Source organism: Typha latifolia, chromosome 4 (assembly GCF_019914945.1).
Source record: "Typha latifolia isolate L0001 chromosome 4, TyphaL0001v2, whole genome shotgun sequence".
NCBI classification, from domain to species: Eukaryota; Viridiplantae; Streptophyta; class Magnoliopsida; order Poales; family Typhaceae; genus Typha; species Typha latifolia.
Window position 1 is genome coordinate 4,189,493 of NC_133089.1, and position 18,768 is coordinate 4,208,260.

General features: G+C 36.4%; 1 protein-coding gene across 1 annotated transcript; it reads right to left on the reverse strand.

The window, feature by feature from the left end:
- Positions 1–6,904: 6,904 nt before the first annotated feature.
- On the reverse strand, positions 6,905–17,386 carry LOC140786436 (FIP1[V]-like protein). Its single transcript, XM_073134870.1, has 9 exons — positions 16,473–17,386; positions 14,491–14,744; positions 13,803–13,929; positions 13,642–13,710; positions 13,402–13,551; positions 13,161–13,262; positions 12,710–13,026; positions 10,390–12,046; positions 6,905–8,441 (listed from the first exon to the last, which is right to left on the reverse strand). Exons 1-9 carry the CDS (start codon positions 17,280–17,282, stop codon positions 7,839–7,841), a joined length of 4,089 nt encoding a protein of 1,362 aa, XP_072990971.1. The 5' UTR covers positions 17,283–17,386; the 3' UTR covers positions 6,905–7,838.
- Between the last annotated feature and the right edge of the window lie 1,382 nt (positions 17,387–18,768).

The window sequence follows — 18,768 nt, forward strand, 5'->3', positions numbered from 1 at the left end:
ACATAGCAAGGATTACTATCCATACAGTCAATAATTATATTCATACTTTATTTTATTTTTTGGACTCCACTCCATTACTTCATATCAGGGTTTTTTTTAATCACTTTACATAATAATTTCTGTTATATCATCTTTGATATGGTGGCAGAATTCTTTTGATCTTTTTAGTTTTTATGGGATTTTACTATCATAATTTACAAAATAAATAAAAAGACTAAGCCACCGCTATAGCTTAGTGATAGGGTCCTATTAACCCTCGATAGAGGTCATTAATCGGATTCCTCCCATTAATGTTGATACTGATATTTAGTAAATTTTTCAAAGTGTTTTATATGCATGGTTAAGGTTTAATTTATTGTGATATATATGTTTCTTGATAGAGTTGGCCCAGTTATCTAATCGACGAATTATTATGGAGGACTAGCCCTTTTGTCTAGTATATAATTAACCTACGGACTCATGATCTTTATCTCTGTAAATCAATGTGAGAAATGTGAATCAAACAAAGAGTTAAAATTCAATAGACCGTTATAGTGTTGACCTAGAAAAGATGCATGATCACTTACTATAGGAAATAAAAACAATAACACACCTATGAATCCACCTAATGGAACCCTAGCATTGAAGCAAGTAGATTATGAACTGAATTATTGTCTATCAAAAGTCAATATGTTGCTTGTTTGGTAGATCAATGCATAGACTAGTCTTCATCAAACAACTATTAGGATAAGGGGCCAAGTTTGCATAAAATATGTAGTTATGGTTGATTTAGAAACCGACCATTGTTGATGGATCAAATGATGTATGCACTCACAGTATATTTTTAGACAAATGCAATCTCCTCAAGTGCTCCACTTCTCATCAATTTTAAATTGTTATTTGTTAAGAAAGGGATAGCACTAGATTGGGATATGATCATGACCATTGCACCTCTCCTAGGTTAGGTGTTAGCATGTCAAAGAAAAAGTTAGGGATATATTTAAAATTTAAGGTAGGGATATATTTAATTATTAATTCCTTGATCTAGGAGACCATAGAAAAGTAGCATAGTTTAATAGGAGTAGTGTATGCAAACAATAACAAAAGGCATGTGACAAATTTATGGTGCTCCAATTACCATGAAGAAGCATAGTAATCTTTTTTAATCACGTTTTGTGGCATTATTATAGGTAATAAAATTAGGATAATATAATCAAGTCATCACAGGATGATGGCTCTTTCAAACACCTAGGGATGTCAAAATAATCAAGCCGGTTTGAGCTCAGTTAAAGTTTATGTTCGATAAGACTATATATATATATATATAAAGCATGAGTAATATAAACAGTTAAATTTTTTTGATCTAACGACTCAACTTCTTTCTCTTTATACTTGAATTAAGAGTTTAAAATAGGCTTAAAATTAATTTTAATTCAAACTTGAACACAAATCTATACTCCAAATTAATTTCAATTCAAACACAAATCTTTTCTTCTTTTCCTTGAAGAGAAAAAAAAAATCTTATCAAAAGCACCACCTTTTTATCTTTATTATTATTTACACGCTATCACATGTATTTTCTTTTTTAAATCCTCAAAAGTATTTTAATATTAGTTTTCTTAACGGCCCGCTTCTATATGTGTTTAGAGGGAACTTGATTTTAAAATTAAATGAAGAATATTTAAATATTTAGATATATTATTTTCAAAAGTACTAAAATATTTTATATTGTAGTACTTGTTGTTAGGTTAAAGGTAGCTCAAAATGTCATTGAAAAAATAAATAAAATATAGTTATAGAATAATAAATATTTATATAAGATAGAATGTGAATGATACTAAATACAAGAGATACAATATATTTTTGATAAATTATTACTTTCGTTTTATTTATTTTTTCCTTTTCGTTCCCAACCTGATTGGTGGAGGTGGTGAGTTTGGGTGGGGTCATATGAGCTCCAAAAGCAGCATGAAGAGAAGAAGAAGAAGAAGAAGAAGAAGAAGAAGAAGATAATGGTGGGTGGGTTGAGCTAATAAAGAGGACTTCTTTTGGGTTCCAATGGCTAAGACTAGTTATTATGGAGACTAAAGACCTCTCCCAGATCTCCTCTTCCATGTCATGTCAAAAGAAATCCTAGTGGGAAGCAAGTGCTTCTTTGAGTTGTTGACTAAAATAGATTTAATTTTTAATTTACTTACTAAAATAGATCACATCTATTAAGCATTTAAATTTAGATAATATCTATTTGAATAAATAAATTTTAAAATGAAGCTAGTTTGGTCAAAAACTTTTATCAAACTTTCTCCCATCCCCAAAAGCACAAGAACCCACCAACAGCACTTCATGTCATGGACGAGAGATAGAGAGAGATTAGTTTCTCTTCCAGACATATATTGACACTGACTTTGCCCAACTCACACATCCTCTTCTCCACCTAACTTTTTCTTTTACTTATTATTATTTTAAAGCTTAAAGGTTAGACATTGATTCAATGGAGGGCTTTACTAAACTTAAGCTGCACAGTTTAAACTCCAAGTACGAGCTCTTGTTTCAAACCAAACGCCATTAAACCACTGGTTTTAAGCTATTTTTCTTCTCCTTACTTTATACGGTGGGGTAGAACCTACGACCACTTTGATCAGCTATACTACTGCTAGAAGATAACTTTAAACCCATTATCTTCTGCAAGGCTAAGCCCCTATGTTAGGTCACAACTCATATAATTAAATTTTAGTTATGGTTAGTACTTCTCTGATCGCATATAAATAAACATATATCACTACCACATAGATATTTGAGTAAGATGTCATGCACTAAGTCACTAAAAGTATTGTTAAGATTATCCTACATACTTGGGCCCCATGCAACAATTACACACATGGCTCAACAAAGCACCAATCATGGAGAGTGCTTTGAGGCCATTGTTGCCTTGGGAGTACTCCATTTACTTGATAGAGGCAGATCACATTAACATATCAATATCAAGATCTATTTTTAACTCATCTCGCATTCAATCTCTCTCTCTTTCTCTCTCTACCGCATAAAAGAAAAGAAAAGTCGATTCTGATACTATGTTAACTAACTAGCTAATCTAAAAGCGCAAGCTATTCGAGAGAGACAACGTTGACTCATCTAGCTAGATGCCAACTTATTTAGTGATGACCTAATAATTATTCACATCAGCACTAGTGCTAATAAGGATTAATAAAAGCAATTAGATTGGTAGACCACTAAGCATGGGCATAGTGGCTAGGAGAGGTGGGGCCCTTGGCTGACACTAAGCTGACTTGGAGGGATGGGTGGGTGCCACTCTTCCGGGTAGCAAACTGCCATTGGCTTTTCCATTTTAGGCAATGGGGTTGCTGCTTTCGGTTTGTCTTAGATAGAAATATAGATAAGTATTTCTAGCGTTTAGATTACTTATGGATCATGGGCACATAGTATTAATAATAGAGTTAGATGGCTTATCTTACTAAATCTTTGGTCATATTAGGTGGTTGGCCAAGTGTGGCTTCCTCTAAGTGCAATATTGGGGGAAAATTAACTTGAATTAGAATCCCAATGTTTTGAGCAGTGGGTTGTATTGATAGAATTGCAAATTTGCTCCTTTGTGAGTCTCTTTTTGTTTGGAGAAAACCCACTTCTTCTTCTTCTTCTTCTTCTTTTTATATCCATTGGTTTATAAGAAAATACTTTTTTTTTTTACTACAATATCATTTATGAGTTTTGACTTACCTTTGCTTATTTGGGCCTTATTGGGCCGGCCCAGGCAAAGATTGGGCCTCTTGAAGCCCAAATTATTTTGGCAATTAAAAATTTCACCAGATTAACTGTAAAAAAAATGAAATACTTTTGTTCCGAATTGCCTAGTTCTTTTCAATTGTAAGTATTTATGTCATTACGGTCTATTGTTACATTATTAATATCTTAAACTTGTGGTTTTTACGCTTGTAAATATGAAATTTAGAAGGGTATATACACACAAAAAAATAACTTTGGAGGGGTGTACGTGTAAAATAACCATACTTGTTAATACTTATAAGAGAATGTTAATGAAGCCCAAGGCCGGCCCATGAAAATATTGGGCCTAAAAAGTTTGAGAAAAGGTCAGCTTCTCCGGGGTAATTTTTCTATATATATTAAAATTAAACCTTTTTTATAAATAAGTAGAGATAATTTTGTAATAATATAGCTAAAAATAAACTCTTAAAAAAAAGATGTAATTATAATTTTTACCCTATCATACTGTACCCGGCTATTTGCACAAAAGAGCCTTTTGGTTTTAAACTTTTGATAGTAGCAAGACTGTGTCTCTAAAACAGAGTGTGTTCATTTTTTATGCTAATTGACACATATTTTTATAATAAATATATATATATATAATTTACATAAGAAATGCAAATTATATGCCTTTATTTCTATAAGAAAATAAGTTTGTTTATATAATAAGGCTAAAATTTTGGTGAAGATGATGTGAATATAATTTGAGAGAGGCATTTATATTTTCCATTATCTCATTAGCCCATCCATACTTGTTGACTTTACCATTAGTCAATATACTTATCTGATTAAATATGAATCTTGTGAATGTATAGAGCCAGAATAGATGTAGATTTTCCTACTCTCCTACTTATTTTTTGCAAAGAAAAAATTGGCTCATATTTCATAATTCCCCAGAAGTGTTCAATGCTCGATCTTGCTTACTTAGATATTATGTGTGGATAACATAGATAGGAGACCTAATTCTTGGCAACACTCGAAAACAATCACAAGAAAAGAAAAAGAGGAAATAAAAGAAATTAAAACGACCATCTCAAGATCATGTAACTCATATACATTAAACACTCGACAAAGTAACAAGAAAATTTACACGTTTCTGATAGAAAACAGAGTAAAAAAAAAAGAGATAGAAAGAGAGTCTCTCTCTCTCTCTTAGATCTCACAAGGACCAGCAACTGAGCTGAAGGGACTCCTCAAACTTTTCTTCCATGGATGGATTGCAAACCCCACAATCTCCATCTTCTTCTACAGCATTCTTTGAAAGAATCCTTGAGAGGAAACCAGAAGCTGCACCATTAGGCACCTTCATGTGCAAAGTAGCAGCCAAAGAACCAATAGTAGTACTAGTAATAGTACTAGTACTAGTAGAAGTATAGGATTGAGGATTAGAGGAGGAGGAGGAGGAGGGCTTGCAATGGTGGTAGCCAAGAAAGAGCATGGCAGCAGTAGGGGCCATTGGAATGGGATTAAGCTATGGAGGACTGGGAGATGAGTAAAGTATGACAGAACTAGAGAGAGAGAGAGAGAGAAGCTTATTTTGCTTCATATAGAGAGAATAGAGGAAGCTGTGGGCCTTTGGTTTGATTTGGAAAACGATGGGTGGATTTTAAGAAAACCGTGGGTGGAGTAGGTGGAGTTTGCTCAACCCAAGGATTTGTTGTTGTAATTTTGTGGGTGCACAAAACTATGGGAGGGGGTGAGAAACTTGTTGGCTATTTATTACTTACTTAGGATGTGGATAAGTATTTATTATAGAGTTAGAAAGATAATTTAATAGAGAATTTAGTCCCAAATCCCCAACTAATTGGAATAGGATAACGTTATTGTTAGCTTTATCTAGTATATGCTTTCTTCTTTCTTCTTTCCTTTTTTAAAATTTATTAAAAACACATATACTGGGTTTCTTATTATTATTCACACTCTACTAGTCTACTGTATGGTTATATTAAGTTTATTATTAAAAAACACATATATTGTTACCTTTTAGAAATGAGAAAAAACTTATTTAATGTTATTTTGTATCTATATTAATTTAACTCATCTATAAGGAATTACAAGAAAAGACCGATAAATATCCATAGATAGGATCTAAATAATAATAATAATATAATGTAAGGTATTTTTAATAAGTTTCTCATATTTTTATAATATCACTCTGGATGCTTCTATATATATATATATATATAAATGATTTTGACGTGCCACTTAAAATCAAGGAGCTGATGATGGCAGTAGGTTATCTCGTGTTGGCGTGTGCTTTGCTAGTGGTTCCCATTTACACTCATCACTGGTGATCAAAACTAAAACTTTTATGGTGATGGGAAGAACAACTTTGAGATCCATTTAAGGAATGAAATTTACAATATAAACATCAAGATAATCCAATGATATTTTCTTTCTTCTTTTTGGTGCTTTTATTTTATTTTATTTTTCTGGAAGAGAAGTAGGAGAACGTGCCAAACCTACGGAGACACGCGCCGAGCTCATGGCGAGCGTGTAGATGGGCAAAGACAAAGCACAAGGAATCTCTCTTTGTATTGTACTGAGGGAAAAATAAATGGGTGATGAGGAGAGGTGTTGAAAGATACTCCTGAAGGAGAATATATGGATTACGATGGATTGGAATGTGAACAAGATGCTGCTGGCATGAGTCTTTTACAAAGAGGAGTTGAGGACAAAGCAAGGTCACATTGACACAACTCTGTTTCACAAATAATATGAAGTCCCAAATTGTAAAAATACTAGAGTTGAGAGACTGTTCATGTATGTTGTGTTGTACTAAAATTGCCTTGTAGAGAACTAAGAATGATCTCATCTCCTGTTTGGGAGATGAAAGAGGTTTGATGCTTAGTTTCAATGTTTTGCTGGGATTGTAACCAACTTTCCTCTGCTATATGTACTAAGCATTAATCTAAAATTTGTCAAAAACTAGAGAAAAACTTGGGTCAGATTTTGCCAAATCATTGCTCTGCTCTATTCTGCACCAGATAACAAGCTTCCATTTTGACGATAACCAGGAAACGAAAAAACAATCATTGCATCAAGCTTCTCGAGGAACAGCATGTAAACAAAACAAGATTTTCAATGGGCAAGACATAATCAGCATAGAAACCTGTCAAATAGATCGAGAACATTTAAGCTAGAGTGAACAATAAAAGACAAAGATAACACATTGAATAACATCTTTGGCTCCTTTACATAGATAGAGAGAAAAACTGTACTGGATGCAGTTTCATATAACTTCCTCTTGATCCCAATCACCTTGGATACAAAGAGGCCTTAGACCTCTGAAACTAAAGCTACTAAATACACTTTCAGCATCTTGCGTTCATTAAGCATGCAGCCCCACAAAGGTTTCATTTGATGAAATCATACTTTAAGCATAAATGATGTTCACAGCAAGTAGTTGCTTCACGTCAGAGATTCGGGACCCAATCGGTCAGCACAAGTTTCAACCATCACCACATTGTCACCTGGTTTATTTGCCACCTGTTGGAACTCATATCTCTTGCATCAATCTTGCAAGATAAAACAGCAAAGTAGATGAAGAAAAAGAAAGGAATGGTTACAATTATACAATAAAGATCTCTATGCTAGGAGGAACTGTTCCAGCTTCACTCCAGAACCTTATACTTTTTGCATTCTCTTTTAGAAGACAATACAAATGCCAGTTTTCCTATGCCATCACCGATGAAGCAGAGAAAGATCACCAAAGCCTTGAAGTAGCATGGGATGGTCCGACAGCCTTCACAGATTAATGCAACCCAGCAATGGACCAGAACTGTAGGATTTTGTGAAGCTCAACAGATTACAAGGTGGCAGCACCCCAAAAAGAAAACAGGAAAGACAACTTCGTGTTGCCATCCACCAACCAAGTAAGAAATTACACATCCAGAATACATGTATAAGTTAAAAATAGCAGCATCTGGGGGAAGAAGGTTTTAAACCGAAGAACATGGAAGCTGCATAACAGTAATGTGGCCATCTGCTTCGTCAACAGCTTCCACATCATGAGAAGAGCAAGAAGGACAAGTGACATTTACCGTCGCGGATGAGTTCAAAGTTGTGTTTCAATTGAATCAACTCCCAGTCCACCTCCTCTTGCGAGCTGGACGCTCTGGCTTTACCTCCACATCAACAGCATTTTCATTTTGGGGTAGCTGCAATTCATTGTCCACTCTTCTGTTCACTGACGACTCCTTTTCACCTGGCATAGGAAGTTTGAAGCGCTCACTTCGTCGCTTAAGTTTAGCCACTGTGTCTAGATGGGGATCTTGTACCTCTAACTTGTCTACAATTTGTCTTGTGTCGCCAACCTTAAGATCTGAATTGCCAACAGCATCACTAGATCCTGGTTTAGCTACTTCATCACCATGCACAGCATTGACATTAGAGGCTTCAATCTCCTTAGGCCTCACGGAAGTAGAGAATTTCTCTTTGTTATCAATAATACTGTAATCTCTCTCCTTGTTGCTAGTCCAACGCTCTAATTTAGATCGTCCCCTTCTTGAATCCTCTTGATTATCATTGTCAGAGGCAGCATCTGCCTCCTTTTGTTTCACAAATGAATGATTTAATTGAGAAGCCTCAGGTTGTTCCGGAATTTGGTTATTGATTTTCTTGGATAATATTGTAGACGAGACGATTCTGTTTTGTTGCCCAGTTGTGCCTTTCTTCTCAACCTGATCAACGTAAGCCTTCATAAGGTCCCATCTCATCACACACACAGACAGAGACAGACACACACACACACAGCGACAGACAGACAGATGCGCGCGCGCGCGCACACACACACACACACACACACACAAGGAGTTAATATAAAAATTTCATCACAAAATCTTCACTTCTTGTTGCTGCTTTAAGAGAAGTTCAGCATCAATATGGAAGATGAAGTTAACCGCTGGAATATAATAGCTAATGTGCATGTACTTCTAATGAGGGATAAAGTTCTAAGATAATGTCATCACATTATATGTACTACCTGCTACTGATGGAATAAAAAAAATATTACAGGAGAATGTGGGGAAATGCACAAGTAGCTATTCAGATATTTCCACACATTCCACAATTTTCATATGATTAACCACTTTTAAGTAAAGCTTATTTTTCAAGTTTGATCTTATTTGCTAGTTAATAAGAAGGGTGTCCTAGTCCACCAGGCTCCTGCATGGATGTCTGGGAAGAAGAGCAAAATAATTGATGAGTAGAACTAAATCCAAGTATCTTTCCATATTGGTGCAGTGACTGTAAGTGGCAGCTTCAGGTTGGAAGGATTTTTCTTTTCTCTTCTGTGGCATTGGGTAGCATCACTTATTTTTTCGTTCTCATATGTGGTAGTAAGCGGCAACTGCTGATGGGTGAGAAAAGAAATTGGGTGGTGCAGAGTTGGTCAGAAGGCAACTGATAGGTGGGCAACACGGAAATAATTTGAGCCTAGTAGCATCAAAAGCTTTTCTACTTTCCCTTTTCTTCTCTTCATAATACAAAAGGACATATAAGGGTAACATGATACTAAGTATTCATGAAGTAAACCACAAGATCAAAGAATAAAATGTAAGATCTTAAACTTCAAAGAACAAATTCTGTTTCAGAAAGCAGACAAGAAGTAAACCAATGTTTGTAAGCATCAACAACTTTGCACAGAGATGACACCGAAACAAATGCTGAAAGGCATATTGTTAAAATAAAGATCATGCAAAAAAATTCATGTTTCACAAAGTTGCAATAAAAAGTAGCTCAAAACACAGCAGGATCTCCTAAGAATTTCAAAAGTCCTTTCCAGTACACTTCAAGATCATCTAAAAACCTAATTTTCCTAATATTGACCAGTTCAGAAAGAAACTTTAGCCTACATCAAGAGAACCTAAATTGCATCTTTTGTAGTGCCACCAGTTGCAAATATATTTAAGATTATCTTAGGTTTCAAGATATCCCCGTCTTAAAGGCACTTGTGAATAGTGAATACTATGTTCACATGCCTAATTTAATGCTACTCGGTGATCTCAAGTAAAAGAAATCCAAATGTATTCCATTTTTCCATCTAATCAGGGAGAAAATAAATCCTCAGATTAGTATTTACTTGAGTTTGTATTAAGTCCATAATAATTGACAGAAATACTTGATTGTTTAATCTGCAGCCCTCCTGAGTGCTTAAAATGAAACTGTACTTATCTAGATTGAACAAATCTGGTTATTCTTTAAGCTCTTTGAGAACAATAACAAATAGAAGCTTCATTTTCAGAAAAATAGACAAATATTATTCTGAATGTATCTACAGCTTCCACAAGCAAGCACTTAGATATTTGCAGAAAAAGCCAAGTATCTCATGTTATTCCAAAGTTTCGAACAGATTATTAATGTTATTCAATAAAAAAGCCGCTTTGGCATGAAGGATGACTTGGATGGAGCCACCCAGGCCCACGTAGGTTTCCGCTCAGCTTTCCATATTCAGTTTCGGTAGATCCGAATTACTACTAAAGGCCTACCTTCCCAACTAGAGTCTACAGTTTCTTAAAACCTTGGATATCAGCATTATTTCCCACCAAATTCAGAAGAAATTTATCCCACCAAACATTCCAAAGAAGCTCTCCTAAAAGAAATGACATAACACAAATCATCTAGTCATACCTTCTCATTTAGCTTATCATTGTGGTCTTCATGCCTCCGCTTGCTAGGCCCCTGAGGATTTTTGCCATTATTTTCAGAGCCTTTTCTTTTTCTCATACTTTCCTTGTATCTGTCACTGCGTGCCTGATGACTGTCGGTCGCGCTTGAAGGACGATCATTATGAGTGCTCAACCTTTCATGCCTTAAGTTTCTTTCATCATTGTTTAAATGTTTGTCACGTGGATGCACATCTGTAGGTCCTTTAAGCTTCATAACATTTTCTTCACCAATTCGATTTCTATTTGCAAGTTCATTTTGCCGCCTGCGATCTTTGCCTTGATAATCCTTATCAAAACTCACAGACCTCAAGTCATCCTTATTCCTAGAACTCCCAACTAATGGCTCGTCCTCTACAACTCGGCCACTCTTAATTGTTCTTTGCTCTTCTCTCTCACGATGTGTCAAGATATTTTCATAAGATTGTTTAGGCCTCTGTCTATGTTCTCTCTCCTTGGAATGCCAACTATCATCCTTCTGCTTGGCAGGATAATAATCCTCAGCCTTATCCCTCATTCTACCATTAGCTTCTCTCCTCCTTTCATCTATGGCATCGACTCTTTCCCTCTTCCTTCGACTGGAATGATCCCTACCCCTGTAACCATGCAATATATCTTCTTTGTCAGATTTCCCTATCCTTGAGTTCTCTTCATTCTTCTTTATCTTGATGTGAGAATCGTCTAAGCTTTCATGATGGCTCATTACAATTTCATCCTTCCCGCTCTGTCTTAATTGTCTCCAGTCTTCTTCATCTACCCGTTTTTTCAACTGAAGATTTTCATTTTTACCATTGCTATCAGTTGGCCTGACCTTATTCCTGCGCCTCGCACCTGCTTCTGCACTATACTCCTGTCTTGTATCTTCATCACCAACTCTTTTACTATGAACATTATCTTCTCTCCTCTGTGAAATTTTTGTCTCCTTGGACCTCTCAAGGCTTTGACCACGGACAGCATGTGTAGTAGTCTTCCAATCTCTATGCGCACCAGGCTGAAATATATCCTCTCTTTCCTTTGAAGCCATCCGGCTTCTGTCCATCTCTACTCTAGTATCCCGATTATAATCATTCTTTCTGTGGTCGTTACATTCCCTCTCTGCATGATGCCTTCTCAAATCAGATGCTCGCCTAGACCCTCCATCTCGTTTGATTTCACCACGTTCAGGACGATGCTGAGAATCCTTACTGCTCCAAGATTTTGCTTTGCTGCTATCACTATGTGGAGTCCTTACTTCATCCTCAACACCATTATCAAAGAATGCAGGTTGTTCAACTTGGGAGCATAGCTTTTGCCTTTTGCCAGAATGAACCAAGTTATCGTCACTGGGGCTCTCAATGGACATGCGAAATTCTGACGTTATATCCTCTCCTTCTACTTCAATACTCTCATCCAGTGCAAGTTTGTCGTCATGTTTGTTATATCTATCTTCAATACTCAACTCCTTTGCTGCACCAGCTTTAACAAGTGATATTCCAGATGTCTCATTAATTTCAATGCCTTCGACCACTTCTTTTTTCTCATCATCATGTCTGCATGACTTGGCAGATTTTCTAGGGATTATGTCATTCAAGTTTCTGCCGTTTGTGCTAGAGTGTCTTCCATGTGAGGTTCCTTCAGACAACCTGGGAATTTCAGTAAGAAACTTCATGTCATAACAAATTCTTATGTTTCACAATCTACTGATTCTGAGCAGATACACAAATATAAAAAGAAATTGTAAGGAAATTCAGAAATGTGGATACTGGATATAGCATGCATTGGCAGAAGGAAGTTGGAAACCATAATTGTGGAAAGTAAAAACAAGAAAGAGATGCTTTGTATATTTTGATCTAGTCCTTTTCCACTTTAAAGAGGGGGATTACACTTCCACCAAATAATATCATAAATCACCAAATAAATTACTACTAGTGGTAAGAAGTATTGAATAACCATTTCTAAATTGTAAATTCAGAACCAGAAGAAACTATGTATCTTAGTAGTTGTCAATTGTCATTGTTGTGTATGCGTTCCCCAAAATTTACAAGCATATAAATAGAAGAGCAGAAAGAATAAAAAAAATCAAACTAAAGGATGCACAGATAAGAGCCTGACACAAGCAATTACAAAGTCATCTATACATAATTACATATCTTCAGAAGTATTCTAGACAACAATGATATGGAGCTGCAACCCAGAAAAGCTCTAGTCATTCATAATATTTTGTCTGAATTTTGACAAACCATTATCAGATTCTCTGATATTTGTATGTCGCAAATTAAACCACAATTCTGCAAGATATAACATACCTCTCTTCATGCCGTGGACCAAAAGCTCCATCATGTACAGGACTCCTCATTTTAGGACTGGGAGGGTACTGAGAATGTGCTTCTGTTGAGAGATGCAAGATATCACCTCCTTCGGATGGAAAGGGTGCTCTTCTCGTAACTTCCCTACTTCTATCAGCAGAAGTATGAGGGATGTGATTGGCATAATCTGATGCAGCATGCCTTTCTTCTTCAACTTCATGGCCACCTTTAATATGCTCACCCTGGAAATCCTTTTCAGTTTGCTCAAAAGCACCATTATACACAGTTGAATCATCTAGGGAGTCCTGCAGCACTATCTGTTCACCAGGATTTTTAGTATGTAACCGTGAATGATTATTTTTTCATAAATACTGCAAATGAGTACCGGTATATTTTACATGACATATAGATCAGTCGAAGTACCACTGGAACTAAGGCAGACAAAAAATACCTCTATGACTGCATCTGAATCACGCATACGAGGTGGCCTCGTGTCAATGGAGGGAAGACGCTCACCATAACCACCTTCGACCTGTATTGCTCTCCCAGTTGGCTGGGAAGTCAAAATTCACGAATATGTATATAAGAACTAAATGGTACAAAAGACAGGAATGAAGATTTATATCTTATTCGTAAGCAACATACAAGGACCAAAAGGCATGGTAACAAAATCAGAAAAGATAATATCCTACTAATGGTGGTCGCACGCTTGCAGGTCCTCTTCCTTGGCCACTAAAATCGACTAGCCCATTATCTGTTTGCTTATGATGTCCATTGTCAGTAGAAACATTAGGATGACCCGCAGCAGCAGCAAGTTCAGGGGGTAAATCTGGATCATACTCCTGAATCCAAGCCAACGAAATAATCCAAAATAAGATATTGATAGGATAAATTTGTTGGATGTTTTTAACAGAAAATATATACAGTATAACCTGATATGATCGCCCACTTTCGTATACACGGATTTTGCTTTGCATGGTAGCCTCCAATCGCAGTTGGTCCTGATAATAAGAGGAACAAGAAATAATTCTTTATGGTTGTCTCATTCTATTTTATAATCTTGGAAACAAGGGAGAAAAGGACAGTCTCTTGCCAGCTGTTTGCAGTAATCTTTCCATTTGTCCTCATCCAGCCCAAAATTAAAGAAATCTGAAATATCAGCTCCAGGATATCTCCATGGTTTTTCCTCAAAACTATCAATCTCAATATCGAATACCGTTCTAGAGTGAACATGTCAGAAAAAACAAATCAGGATTAAAGTATAGATTTCCTCTCTTTTTTCTACTTTCGGATTTTCTACTCATTTCAGTCATAATACTCTACAAAAAAAAAGTCATCTATAGAAAGGATGAGAAAGTTGGCATTTGTGAACAAAAAATGATACTATAATGCTTAAAAACTATTGGCAGCATCAATGTCTGAGAGGTTAAATAGTAATTATGACAATCCATTAAAAGCCAAGAGTTACAAAGACATCTCATGTCAAAGAGAGAGAGAACAACGCCAATGATCTTCTCAGTGAACAGACACAATTATAGTTTTTAAACATAGAACTGAATTATCTGCCAATGATGATCCTCTTGCAGGTAGTATAGATCAGATCACCTTTTTATTCACGTCATCCACACATTAAGAAGAAGCTAAAGATATAACAAACATAATTTGCTGATAATGAACATAAAGGAGATTTTGGTCATATTAATAAACCATTTGACCTAAATCAAGACAAAGAATCCAAAAATCAAGCTCACGATCACAGGCATGTAGACTGACAAACTTACTTGTGTGGGGGAAGGGTAAAATCTAATCCACTGCCAAATGCACGACCTGATGAACTACCCCAAGTAGACACACCATAGCCTGAATGAAAACCTTTCTGCGCATTTGTGATGCCTCTACCTCCGGCAGGTCTCCAATCACCTCTTCCTCGACCAGCAACAGACCCCAAAGGTAGAGGAGGACGGGCTTGACCTGAAAAACCTACAGCACCACCAACAGATCCTCCAGATGCAGGTGGCACACCAGGTCGTATATACTGCACAAGAGAATAAATAAATAAATAAATAAAATAACCAGTATAAAAGTAGATGCATAAACATTAAAGTAATCTATTTTAGTAACCAATAACTGTTGAAATTTGAAATTATAAATAGATTGGAACTTGAAGGATGTTAGGAATGCTCTAAAACACTCTGGATAAGCAATACAAGTCCTTTCCAAGCCTGTATTATCATATGTTTCTTGGCATCAATATGCAGCAACAGATGATTAATTGCAGAATTCAAAATTAGAATTGACAATAGTCCCAAAAAACATACTATACTTGGGAATGATGGTGTAATTTGCAGACTGATATCAATGAACTAACTAGCTGCAGGCATGTGAAAATATAGATGATTTAGAAATTAGAATAATATTTTCTAGAACATAAAACTGGACATTAAGGATAAAAAACAACACCCAAACCATTCAATATAGGCTTCTTTTGTCACCATAAACTTCCTATCCCTTTGACAAGTTGGAACAACAAATGATAACTCTGAAGATTCTTAGGTTACGAGTTAGTCTAATATTTTCTGATCCAACAACAAACCAAGCCTTTAGCCCAACTACTACCGATCGAGTATAAGGTAGAGCCATAAAACCAATGCTCAGGCATGATACACATGTAAGCAGATGTCTAAAACTGAGTAAGATTATGTGCTGTCCGATTTGATTATTGCGTTGGCTTTATTTAGGCACCTACAGCTTAGTAAACTTTTGCTGCCATTAGTTTTTTTGTTTTGGAAAGTTTTGAAGTCCTTCAATGGAACACTTTGTCGGATTAATTAACTTCGTACAAAGCTTTAGAATGGAAGTTAATATTTTGTTTGTGTTGCATTAAAAAATAACATGATACCTTGTTTGTTTTGGATTCAGTTGTAGGTTGTTTTAGAAAGTGCGTGAATGTATTAGGATTTGTTCTTCTACCATAGTGGTCGCATACTTATATATGATTAAGTGGTCAAAAATAGGAAAGAAATTCCATGATTTGCTGAAAAGTTTTAAGCAGCACATCTCTCCACCATAGGATATAAACTCAATGAGCAAGTCATTCCATACTATTCGTACACAACAAGCACTAAACATGAGTAACAGTAGACCAATTGGCTATTGCAGAATGCTTTTTTTAAAGGTTTAAAAGTAACTTAAGCCCTTGCATCTTTAATGAGGCAAAATGCCTTCAAAGGTTCAATGGTAAGTAAACAAAATAGAAGACAACATCCTTACCATCCCCTCACATCGATGACTACTTTTTCTGCTTCTCTACTGTTGGCACAGTAATAGCTTCTATGTTTTTCTCGACATTTATACAAGTTATGAGCACCAAATAATGATATTTGCAACCAGATACAATTCAATTTTCGACAAAGGGTTTTATAATTTTTATTAAAACTCTTCCTCTCTAAGCACATCAGTTCTTTTGAGGACCTTCATCTCAAATTCACCACATGGCATTATCACCCAAAGATAGAAAATATGTTGTATCAGTCTCCCAAAATTCATAGCAACCAACCACTCGACTAACGTACATAAGGATGGTTTCCAATATTTCAGAAAAAGAAACATATTAAAGCAAGCATGATAGTCTTTATAAAAAAGGTAAAATTTACATTATACATCAAAAATCAAACAAAACAATTCAACTGTACACCATGCCTAAAATTACATTTCCAAGAATAACACCGGCAAGATCCCAACATACACCTGCCAAAGAACTGACCTTGAACATGGAGTGGTGCTGCGGATGGAACCCGTGATTGCTATACCCAATCCTCGTGGCAGGAGCAGCCCCGACCGCACCGCTCCCTTTCGCGGCTTCCCCCAAATCCTTCCTCTCCCCTTCCCCACCACCCTGCACAGCCTCCTCGGTCCAGTCCTGTTCCTCCATAGCTGGTAAATGGTGATGCTGGCCTTCGTCGGTGACAATTACCAAATCGTCCTCACCGTCTTCATCATCGCCATCCTCAATCCCATCCCTCCCGCCCCCGAGCTGCCCATCGTTGGTCTCGTTCAGCACAATCTGGAGATCGTCCTCGCTGTCGCTATCCCAATCGTCGCTCGCCAAGGGTTTCGATTGAAGAGTCGGCCCCGGAGCGACTGGAACAGCTGAGATACCGGGGATGACCGGGACATCGTCCTCTTCGTCCGGAATTTGAGAGACCCTAGCAGCTACCTCCTCCTCCTCAAAAACACTAGGGTGGATACCACCGGGTACATCGTGTTCCTTTGCCTCAGCTTCAATGTCGTCCTCGTCGGCAGCCCAATTAAGGGGCGGATCGAGAGTGGGTGGCGCGGGGCCGAGGAGCCAGTCTTCCTCGGCTTCGTCGGCATCGTCGGCGTCTGCAGCGGCAGCGGCAGCGGCGGGAGTTAGGGTTTCTAGGGGAGGGTGTGGCGGTTGGCCGATTGGGATCGGGGAGGCAGAGGTTGACGCGGGAGGAGGCGGCGCGGAGGGCAAAGCAGCGGAAGAGGAGGAGGGCAACGGGCGGAGAACGTCAGCGTAGAGATCGCCGAACTCGTCGTCGTCTTCCATCGGAAGAGCGAAGATGGGGCAGGGGCAGTCTCGAGGCGGCGTCCTGGTGCAGAGAAGAGCTTTCCTGTGCTAAAAACAAATTGGGGTAAATTTATTGCGTTTTTTTTTGGGGGGGTTGGGGTGTTTTTGCATATAAACCCCGACAATATCTATTTTCCTAAAATCTTGTATTGGTAAATTACAAATTGCCTACCTTAGTTTAACGCTTAAAATTTAAACTTTCGTTTGTATAACTTCGCTCTCTTAATTATTTTAACTAATACCAGATTATTAATTTTTTTTCATCTAAAATTAAGAAAATTAAAATTTATGAAATATAATTTGTTTTCCCATCACTATAAACATTAAAGTGTAGAATTACCATCTCCTTCAATCAAATTTCATTATGCATACAATGTGAACTACCACCTCTGACAATGGAGGAAATTCGGCATCACCAAAAATTGTTGGTGTTGGTGGTACTGTACATGCCAGAAGAGGCCGAGATTATAGGTGGACAGGCTTAGCTGAGAATAGTGTATCAAGATCAATTATGATGGGTCCTTCAAACAACACTCTAACTCAGCTGCTGTGGAGTTTGTTGCTGGGACTAGCAACGGGGAGATCTTTTTTGCTAGTGCTATTAATATTTTGGCAACTAAGTCCTCTTCTAATGAAAGAGGAGGCTACTAAAAGGGTGCTCATTACTGCTAATGAGAAAGAAAGGCTTAGATAACATTATACTTAAAGTGGATTCTAAAATTTTGATCAAAGTCTTATGCAAATCAAATATATTGCATCTGACATTTTTACTCTCTTTCTTTTCTTTTCTTTTTTTAAATTCTTGTGCCTTTTTTTAACTATTTTATGAAAGCTAATCACGTAGTTGATTGGTCGGCTAACAAAGGACGCTTAGATACTTGAAGTTTTATGCTCTTTGAGGTATTAACCGCCAAATTTACTAAAAAAACACTCAACTTATCTTATTCTTCCAAGATATAATAATATATATTTAACCTCTTCTATTCTCTCTCATCTAAAATTATAAGTCTTAAATCTTAGTTAATCTAATATATCCCTTTAAATATCTTATTATGGAAGAAATTTTTTTAATCATTTTAATAATATCGGTAAAAGATTCATAGTCACTGAAACAGTATCATTATGATTACTATTGGAGTATTATGATAGTTTGTACTTTGTTTCTCGATGAAAAACTTAACAATTTCATGTTAATGGAAACCACATAGGAATATAAATAAAATTTTAAAAGATAATTTAATTTTAAGCATAATTACAAATGGGCAATTTATAATTTACCCCAACTTATATTTCTTAATAAAAGGAACAGGCATAGCATTGAGGTCAGGCTATTATAATTTTTGCAGTTATTTTTTTAATTAATAAAATAGACTTTTAAAAAAATTAGTATATTTTCTATAATCGATACATATTTTTGCACATAAAATTAATTAAATTACAAATGCCCATCTCATATTTTCAACTT